This window comes from Propithecus coquereli, unplaced genomic scaffold (genome assembly GCF_000956105.1).
Source record: "Propithecus coquereli isolate 6110/MARCELLA unplaced genomic scaffold, Pcoq_1.0 Scaffold703, whole genome shotgun sequence".
NCBI classification, from domain to species: domain Eukaryota; kingdom Metazoa; phylum Chordata; class Mammalia; order Primates; family Indriidae; genus Propithecus; species Propithecus coquereli.
This window is the reverse complement of record NW_012153097.1, coordinates 468,333-478,455: the sequence shown is the minus strand read 5'-3', so window position 1 is coordinate 478,455 and position 10,123 is coordinate 468,333. Positions and strand designations below refer to the sequence as shown.

Sequence of the window (10,123 nt, the reverse complement as noted above, 5' to 3'; positions counted from 1 at the left end):
CCCTTTGTCAAGTGTTAAGGCTGCTGTCTTCAGACTTTGGGAGTGATTCAAGAGCCAGGTCCCACCACAGTTCCAAGGTCTCTTACCCCTTCCCAAGGAAGCTCAGTGATCGGGCATGTAGGACCTCTAGAGTCTATACTAGAAGGCAAGACTTCAGGGCCGACACATTTGGTTTCCTCAATTAATGGCCAAGTACAAGATGGCCTTGGGTCAGTATTCTTGCTCCAGCCTGTCCGCCTGGGTGCCTCAGGACTCTCCAGACTGTCACAGCCTGCTCTACTTGAATATGAGGGTGGGTGTCCTACTCCACAGGAAAGGGCTGCAAAGTGCCAAAGTGAGCCTGGAAAGAAAATTGGCCCCTCAGGGTCAGAGCAGGTGAGGGCCTCCAGAGAGAGGAACAGGGCCTGCACCTATGCTGCATTCTAGCGGAGCCTGCTTTCAAATAGATCCAAAATTCCTGCACTTCAGGTGCCGAAATACTCGTTCTGCCCACACATGCCCACGTAAAATACTCTGTTTATTCTGTCCTTTGGGAAGACTAAAGTAGTCCAGCTCCCCTAGATCCCAGTTTTGTCCCAAGCCTGTACTCCCCATCACCCTAGTTCCAGGGTACCAGGCATCTGGGCTCTCTCCTTGCTCCTTTTCTGTCCCTGGGGTCTGGTTCCGCAAAGCCAAAGCCACAGAAGAGCTTATTGTAGAGGGAGCAGGGTTGCAGCCTGAGGAGATAGACAGGGCCTGGACCCCTTAGGCTCCGGGGCACAGATGCTGGGACAAGGCTCCAAAGGGCCACTGGGTGACTCTTGGGCTGGGAGCAGGGCCGGGTGACTTTTGCTACAGTGGGCTGCAACACTGTCTGGCTTCTCAAAGAGCTTGCCGCAGAACTCACAGGGGAAGCGCAAGGCAGCCACCGTCTCTGCATGCTTGCGCCGGTGCCAGTTCAGGGAGGCCTTCTGGCGGCAGGTGAACCCGCATATTTCACACCTGGAGCCAGGGACAGAGGAGGGAAGGAAGAGGCCTCGGCCCATCTTGACTTCCCCAGGAGTTCCTTCTGCTTCCCACTGCCTGGGTGTCCTGCCTGCCTGACTGCCGGACCCCACTTCCTCCCCGCTGGCCTCTGGTCCCTGGCCCTCAGACCCTGGTCTCCCACACTCACTGCAGGGGTTTTTCTCCAGTGTGGATGCGCCTGTGGATGACAAGGTTGCTGCTAGTGCGGAAAGACCGGGCGCAGAACTCACAGATGTAGTCCCGGGTGTCTGCAGGCACATGAAGGACACTCTAGTATCCACCCCCAGCCTGTGGCCCCTCCTCAGCCCACCCACCCACCATCCCTCATCCCCCACAGGAGTGCACCGGTACTAGATGTCAGGAGGCCTGGATTCTAATTAGTTGTCCAAATCATGGAGCCTGTCTGGACTGCCTTCACCTGACATGGTCGTGACAGTGGAGATATGAACACAGAGAATGTGACACCCAGCCAAAAGACTTCGTTACTGTCACTCCTCCAACCCTGCCCAAACCATGGCACTCCCAGCAGAAGTGCACCTCCCTGCATCTGAGTCTCTAAGCTGGTTTTCCGCCATGGGAGACGCAAGGAATGGAGAGTTGGGTCCTTATGTGTGGACTGAAGGCACCAGGCACAGCCAAGCAGAAGCCTGGAGTCACAGACAGGAATTAAGAATGAAGTCCAAGGCCCAAGGACAGTCCCTGGCACCTGGAATTGTCCACCCATTCCGTCCTGCCTATTCCACCGTCCCAGCCCCCATCAGTGGCCTCTGGAACTCTGTGTCTGTAGGTAGCCAATCCCCTCTCCTTTTTCCCTGAACCTGCCCTCCCTACTAGTTCCAACAGCACCAGCCTGTTGCCTGTGGTCACTGCAGCACCAGCAGCTCCTATGAGCTGCTGTGGTTCTTCTCCTACACCCTCAGGGCCTACAGGAGAGAAGGTGTCTTTGCTTCTCACAGTGCCCTTTATACCTCCACCACCACCTCTCTGAAGACCCTGCCAGCAGACCCCCCCACACTCTCACATCTACAGCCTCTCGTCCCTTGGTCCCCATTTACTCCCCGTTGATCCACACCGCTCTGGCCCCAGGTCCTCTACTCCCGTCTGCCACTACTCCTGCTGTTGCTCAGCCCTCCGGCCCTCTGTTCCCTGACTTCGCTGACCTCATGCCCCAGCACCCTCAACCACCACTCCCAGGTCACACCCAAGCACAGCACCACCTTGGAAACTGCAATTTCAAGCATTCTGGTTCCAGCCAGGGTGTCCTACCTTGTCCTGCTATGATAATCCCAGGGCTGGTCCACTGGCCCCACTGCTTTCCCTGCCCCCCGTCCCCTCTCAGGTCTATTTCCAAGGCCGTCTCTGTGGCTTTCCTTCACTCACACTACCAATCTGCCTGCCCCTCTCTCTCCCTCAGCTCTACCTGCTTGGTTAAAGCCCAGCTCAGGATAAACACAACCCTTGGTCTTGCTCCAGACCTGCCCCTGTGTGCTGAGGGGGTACAAAACTCCCCCTTGGCCTCTCCTTTCATCTACAGCCACAAGTTTCAAGGGCTTCCTCTGCATCTGCATTTTCATGGTCAGTTCATTCTTCTACTTTCTAGAATCCAGAAGACATTTCACACCACCTTCTCTTTCCACTGGCCTCCTCCAGCCCACCATCCTCACTCAGCAATGCTCTCATTTTTAAGTCACCAAGAAGACAGAACAAACCAGAAGAGAACACCCACATCCTCCACCCACCAAATCCACTAGGCAACTTGCATCTGTGCCTGCACACGTAAATACTCAAACTGCTCTCCTGGGGCTGCCCTCCACTGAGCCCCTTAAGAACCACCCCACTTCATCTGAGGTCCCCCATCCTGCCCCGGCATCAGCAAGCCTTCCCTCTGTATGAATCATTCCCACCTCTGTGCCCCAAACCCACAGGCTTCCAGCCAAGACCCCATTTCTCTGCTCATCTTCACAGCAAAACCCCACAAAGAATTGTCCAGACTTACTGTCTCCACTTCCTCAGCTCCACTCTGTCTTGAACGCACTCCATTGCTGGCTGTCACCCCCATGGTTCGACTGCACCTCATGTGTGCCATCCTGTCATCTGGCCATAGATGGCTTCCCCACTGCCACATTTGGTGGCCTGTTCTCATTCTCACCTTAATTGGCCTATGGTACTAGCACTGGTTCCTCCCTGCCCTGGAGTACCTTCTGTCCTTTGTTCTCCAGATACACTCTTTCCCTTCCTCCCTGCCCGCCTGGGCTGCCCTGCAATAGTGGGTGTGCTGCGCTCAGATCTCTCCTCTACCTACCCTCACTCCCACTCCAGCCCCATGGCTCTAAGTGACACCCGTATGCTCATGACACACACATTTATATTTTTGCCTGACATCTCCCCTGCCCTGATTCCAGATTCAAATCTCCTGGGATTTCTAATTAGCATATCTCAAATCAAATTTCCCTCTCCCCAAGCCCACTTTCCCCCTTATTTTCAGGAAATCCCATCATCTTCTGCCCAGATGCCCAGGCTAGAATCCTCTGAGTCATCCCCTGGCTCCTCCCTGCCTGCCCCACCATGAGTGGCCAGATTCCATCCTCCTGGCTCCATCTGCACATATGTAAGCCTCCGGCCACTTCTCACTGACTCACTTGCCACCAGCAAATCCAGGCTGCCACCACTACCTGCGTGCGCACCTCTGTAGTCTCTTCGCAGCTGAGCACCTGGTTCCGTCCATCTGCAGTCCCCGTTCTTTACACAGCAGCCACAGTGTTTGCAAGTCAGCCCTGTCCCTCTGCTGCTCCAGACCCTGTGATGATGCCCGTCTTCCTCGGAGCAGGAGCCAAGCCATTCTAGCAGGGGTCTCCAAGGTACCCACCACCTACATGACCTCTCTTTCTTCCCTTCTCACCTCCTGGCCTCCTCCCTGTTCCTGGAACACGCTATGCAGACGCCACCTCAGGGCTTTCCCACATGTGCTGCCCTCAACTGTAGGGTACGGGTCTCCACTCCTCGCTTCACTTAGGTCTTTGCTCAAACCATCTTCTCTTTCTACAACAGCAACTCCTCCCTCACGCTCTCTTCCTTTCCCGACTCCACACGTCTTCCTAGCCCTGTATCATTAGAGCGGCGGCCTCACAAGGGTTAGGCTGCCTGCCTTATTCACTGCTGCACCCAGCACCTAGAACAGTCTCAAACAAGCAGGTGCCCAAAACACAGGGAATATAGAATGAGTGAGTGAGAGTCATCGCTCAGAGGGAGGTGATGGAACCCACAGAAGGGGAGGTGACAGGACCCACATAGGGGAGAGTGAAGGGCCCCAGGAAGGGAGGTGGAATTCTACCACTCACCACTGTGCAGCTTCATGTGCTCCTTCAAGTGCTTCTTAAAGTTGAAGGATTTCCTGCAGCCCGGCTCTGGGCAAGAGAAGGACTTCTGGTGGATGTGCTGGTACTTCTTGTGGTGCTAGGGGAGGAAATGGGTGGCAGGGAGAGAAGAGGCAAAAGGATAGCTGCCTTCCCGAGGGAGACCGACTAAGCTGACCTGGCAGGCAGCTCCTCTCTGCCCCCGTCCTGTCCCCTGGGCCCCAGCAGTTCTCCCTGTCAGGGCCCACTCATGTCGTCAGGGCCCAGGTCCTCACCTATACCAGGAGCACCACATCCATCCCGTCCTGACCACTGAACTCTGCCCTCACCCTTTTCTGCTCTGGACTTCCATTATCTCACCCCTTGTCATACCCTACCCTGCAATGTCCTACAGTGTTCCCTGTACAAAGTGCCACTCTGGGTGACACTCCTGGTTCATGAACCCCCGCATTAACTGCCTGCCAGAGAGGGGGAAGTAGTTTGGGTGACTGTGATTATCCTCTTTGGTGTCAGTATTAATATACAACAGTATCTTCCAGGCTATTTACTTTCTACTAACAGCTCACTATAGGTATATATATATATATATTTTATGTATACATATATGTGATTTTCTTTTAAATCTATTTTGGAAACACACACACACACACACAGGCTCTCCACCTGGAATACTTTTTTTTTTAAGGTAACAGGTTCTTCAATCTTAATTCCCTAATGCGGAAGTATTTGTTTTTGTTTAACCTAATTTGCTACCCTGGCTCACTAAATTGCATGGGCTGTCCCCATTTTCATAATCCCGTTTTTCCATAGTTAAATTTCTGGGGGCTGCCTCAGTCTCCTCCAGTATGTTCGACTTGCCCCTGCCAAATGCTCTTCTCAGCCCAGAGCTTCACTGTCTGTCACTCCAGGACTTGATTCCTTTCTATGTCGCTGCTGCAGACGGCACTGCCCGTGCTGTCCACTCGCACCTCCCCATCCCCCTGGTCTGTGGCCCTGCCCAGCCTCAGGACCTGCCCTGCCGCGGGCTCTGGCTGACTGGGAGGCTTGGGCCCTTCCCGCTCTATGCCTCAAATGTCTCATGCGATGAGGCTGGGGACGGGACCATCTCCCGGGCCTCCTGCTCTTGGACTACGCACTCAAGCTGGCATGGTGAGGCCTCAGCGTGCACTCTGGAGCCAGGCCACCAGGTTCAGAACCCTAGCACTGCCACACACTAACTGAGCCTCAGGCGACACTTAACCTTTCTGTGTGCCTAAGTTTCCCTGTCTGCAAAGTGGGAATAATATCAGCACCTACTCCATAGGGATGCTGTGACGATCAAGACTTAATACATGTCAAGTGCCTAGAATTGTCATTAGCACCCATGGGAGCCTGATGAACGCCACTATCATCTCTGTGTGGTCCTCGGAGGGTCCATGCAACAAGCAGTAGCAGGCAGTGACTGTGTGTGCCTGACGCTTGGTTCTCTGCCTCAACTACCAGTCATCTGGTTTAGTGGTTATTTATTATAGGAAAGCTCTGCATGTCCACCCTAACCCTCCTCTGCCTGGCTCTAAGCCCCGCCATGCCTTAGGCTCCTTTTCCTCAGCTTCTCCTTCAGCCCCTCTCCCCTATCCTAACAGCTACACAGGCCCCACCCTGTGCCCCTCACATTCAAATACTGCCGGTTGGAGAAGATCCTTCCACAGCCAGGGAAGTCACAAGGCATCAGCTCTCTTTTGGCAGCTTTCCTGGGAAAGAGAATGGAGAGCAGCAGAATGACTCTTATCTACTCTCCTCTGCCTCTCTCCTCTTGCCCCGCCCCCTCAGAGTCCCATGTCCCCAAGTCCTACCTAATTCTCCTGGAGCCAATCTGTGCAGTGTCCTCATCCCAGGCTGGAGTTGGAGCAGACTGGGCTTGACTCCCAGTGCTACAGGCAGCAAAGAGGGAGCAGAGGGCCTTGAGGGAGGGCCACATCCCAGGGAACTGTAGCCCTCTCTGTCTCAGCCATCTGGTTACCTGGCCAAGAGCTCAGTCTGCTGGGCTGCTCGAGAGGTCCCAGTGAGCTCCAGCTGTCCCTCAACTTCCACAGGCAGAAGAGCCCTGGAACCCAATGAGGATGCTGACAAGGATGGCACAGCAAGAGGAGTGGAGAAAGCTGTAGGAGCTGGTGGTGTCTCCCCCTCCTTAGGTGTGTGAGAGACAGGGGATGGGGGTGGTCTGGGGGCATCTGGTTCACTGCTGAAAAGAAACAAAGAGGAGGAGGGCATTATCTCTCTGGGCACCCAGCCAGCCCCCAGCTCAACCCTAGCTGCTAACCTGAGAAGATCCCAAACTTGGAACAACCCTACCCCCGCCATGCTCTGCACTCACACCTGCTTTCGGCCTTCAGTCTCCCCAAGCCTGACCTTGCCCCTGCCACCCGCTCAGTTCAAAGCCTGCAGTTCTTTCCGCCTTCCCCCAAACCAACCCTGCCTTCCCCACCAACGAACCCATCCCTCCAGTCTGCAAAGCTCTGAACTGACAGGCCAGCCACTTCCTCCCTCTCTGGCTCTGCTCAGCACCCTCCCTCAACCCCAACTTGCTCATCTGGAGAGGAGCTGTAGGTCCACAAGCTGGCATCACTGAGCATCTCCTCTTCATCCTCATCGTCCTCTTCTTCCTCACCCTCTTCCTCTCCTGGGGGTGGGAAGGTCTCTGGTGGGGGTCCCACCCCCCTGCAGGCCCAAAGAAGGCAAGCCTGAGGTCCTACTCCCTCACCCCCACTATTCATGCAGGTCCACCCTGGCCCTCCTACCTGTATCCTCACCTGGGCAATCTGGCCTCTTGAGTCCTCTCATTATGCTCAGATTCCAAACCTGTTGGCACAGGCAGGGTCAAAGGGGAAGGAACTCTGGGCTCAAGGGATGAGAACAGGTAGAGTTCTAAGGTCCGAAGTGATGGGAGACTCTTAAAAAGGAGGGGACGAGGGGGGCAAAGGCTACTGGAATGGAAGAGGGTGTTTTCAGAGATGACACAGTCACATGGTTCAAAAAAATAAAAGTATAAAAAGTACACAGTGAAAAGTCTCCTTTCTAATACTGTCCCCCTATCACCGAGCTCTTCCCACAGGCAACCTGGTTTCCTATGTGCCCTTTCAGAGATCTTTTAGATACATTCACAAGTACATAGAAATAAATATTCTTTTCCCTCTTATTTTTATTTTCCACCAATGATAGCATACCATACACCCTATTCTGTGTTTTGTTTTTTATACTTAACAATGTATTTGAGGATACGTTTCCTTGTCAGCATAGAGTTTTTCCATTGAGAAAGGATCATTGTTAGAGAGCACGGCTCTGAGCTACAGAAAATAGGAAATCTTTTTCCTCCTCTCTTTCCACAACCCTTCTTTTCCCCGGCCTACCTGCAGGCTCCTGCCCACTCCTGGCCTCTGGGCACCAACTTCTCCTGGCTGTATGTGGAAGGGGTGCTGGCTTGGGTGCCTCCGTAGGTGTAGGGCTCAGAGAGGGTCCCCAGGAGAAGGTGTGGCCTGCCGAGCACTCCCACACAAGCCCCCCATCTTGGCCCCCAGGCCCCCGAAGCCCAGGCACCAGGCTGCACTCTCGGCTGTGGGCATGAGACAAGAGCACCAGATACTGCAGACCGTTGAGGGGCAAAGGCTCAGGACCTGGAAGGGTGGGGGAAGCAGTCAGGCTGAGCTGGGAGGCCTCCTCCTCTCACCCTGAAGAGCCATATCCAACAGCCCTGACCCTCCAAACTCCTGGGCAATCTCAGCCCTACTCTTTTATTATTCTTCAAAGCCCAGACCCCTCAAGGTCCTGATATATTGTTTCGTTCCCCAGAGGCTGCCCTCATCAAACTACTCTGGCTCCCCAACTCACCCCTCCATCCCCAAACTCACTCAGGGCTCCCTTTGATCCAACCCACTCAGACGGAGTGTTTCTGGGTCTCCCTGTTGCCCCTCTTCCCTCTGGCTCCTACCTGCAGCCATCCCCTGCCTACCTGCACAGAGGATGCAGCCTGAAGAAGTGTATCTGCCAGCAGAAGAAGAGGCAGGTCAGCTCAGGGCCCAGGTGGCCACCACCCTCTGCCCTGGGCACTCACACCTGTGAGGGGCCAGCCCTAATGGCACCCTATTCGCTTGGACCACGAAGAGGGGATAGGACCCTAGAAGACCACAAACCACATAGGCCCTCCTGCTGAAGTGAGAAAGGAGCTGGCGGCAGCACTTGGCCCTGGAGAGGGCGCTAAGGGCTGCTGCCTGGGTCCCCTCCCCAGAACCCCGTCCCGGACCCCTAACCGGTCCAACAGGAACTTGGCCAGCTGCGAGTGCAGGGAGAAACCCAGCCGCTCCTTGAGAAGGCACCACTGCTCCATATGGCCGCCCAGGCGGATGCGGCATTTGCTGCGGCGCGCATCCAACTGGCGCCGCTTCTCCCTCCGCCTGTGAGACAAGTCCGCCGCCGGGGAGGAAGCCATGTGCACCAGAGCCTGAAGGGTGGGAGAGACATGTATGTCATCAGGGACCCCAGAACTGTGGAGTCCGAGACCTGGGCTCCACCCGCCTCTAGGGCCTCAGTTTTCTCATCAGTGAATTGGGGCAGGACTAAACTATTTTAATAGCAGCAGCAGGTATGGGGCCAAACCACCCCTCCTCATATTACAAGGTGTGTAAGCTGAGCGCTTACACAGGTCGTCAGGTGGGAGGTTGGTGGACAGAATCAAAGTCAGAACAAAGGCCTGGGCCCTCCAGCCCAAGGAAGGGGTGTGAGACCTTCGTGGGGAAATTTCAACTGGGGTGGGGACACAGACACTTCATCTTGAAGAGGGCATCAGCCCTCACCGGTTTATAGGGGAAGGAGGGAACGTGTCCCGGTGTGCACCTGGGGGTGCTCTTCATAGTTGGGTCCAGCGGGGGTGGGGTCGGGGAAGAGGTCTGAGGGTGCCCGCCACCCCATCTTGGGCTGACCCACGTAACACTCACGATGCACAGAACGGACCCATCCCCATGGCAGCTCCCAAGCCGTCCAGACGCCCGGCCGCGACACCCCCTACCCCCGGCCTACACCACCGCGGCCTTACCTGCGCGCCCCCGCCCGCCCTCACCCTGACTGCGACTGCGCCTGCGCCTCCCCGGGCTCGCGCGCAGGCCCGGAGAGCTGCGGGAGGACCGGGGTCCACCTCGCGAGCACCGCCGCCGTTTCTCTTTTAAGAAGAAACCGTCCCCTTCTGCGTCGGTGGCTCCAGCCCGGAACTGGGGCCCGGACCCGAGGGGAGGGCGCTGACGGCTCGCACTTGCGCAGTGGCTGCCGCGCAACGCCTACCGGGAAGCCCGGTTCCTCCGCGCGAGCTGCCCGCGGGTGTCGCGGCGCCGCGGGGAGTTGTGGTTGGATTGTTTTTGAAACCAGAGGCCTGGAGGGAAGGTAGGGTCAAGCCCTCCTGGGCGCCTACCCCAGTGCCTCCAGCCTGTCCAGGGACGTTGCCTTCTCAGTTCCCAGTTTGCACTCACCTTTGACTCCCCCTCACTGGTAAGCCAACGTAGCGCAGCGTCAGCCTCCTCAAAAGCCGGCTAGAGCCTTCGCTGTGCCGCAGAGGCCCCACCTGCTGTGGTCCTTAGTCTCTATGGGCATCAAAATTCCTCCGAAAAGTTGCCTAGGTCTCTGTGGGCTCCTTCTCACTTCTCATTCTCTTCTCTTCGAATGGCTGCAATGGAGCTTCCCTCTTCCCCAGGCCGCTGCAATGGCGCTTCTCAAGGGCGCTTGCGACCGCGATGTTGCTAAGT

At 55.9% G+C, this 10,123-nt stretch overlaps 1 protein-coding gene across 2 annotated transcripts; it reads right to left on the bottom strand.

The window, feature by feature from the left end:
- Positions 1-496: 496 nt before the first annotated feature.
- Positions 497-9,620, bottom strand: ZNF692 (zinc finger protein 692). Of its 2 annotated transcripts, none has more exons than XM_012661303.1 (12): positions 9,424-9,620; positions 8,642-8,832; positions 8,344-8,375; positions 7,745-8,008; positions 7,148-7,196; positions 6,924-7,055; positions 6,358-6,579; positions 6,191-6,268; positions 6,010-6,088; positions 4,344-4,458; positions 1,154-1,253; positions 497-981 (listed from the first exon to the last, which is right to left on the bottom strand). In XM_012661303.1, exons 2-12 carry the CDS (start codon positions 8,818-8,820, stop codon positions 690-692), a joined length of 1,542 nt encoding a protein of 513 aa, XP_012516757.1. In that variant the 5' UTR covers positions 8,821-8,832; positions 9,424-9,620; the 3' UTR covers positions 497-689. The 2 variants fall into 2 exon arrangements, with proteins under 2 accessions (XP_012516757.1, XP_012516758.1); XM_012661304.1 differs by lacking the exon at positions 9,424-9,620 and adding an exon at positions 9,326-9,374.
- Between the last annotated feature and the right edge of the window lie 503 nt (positions 9,621-10,123).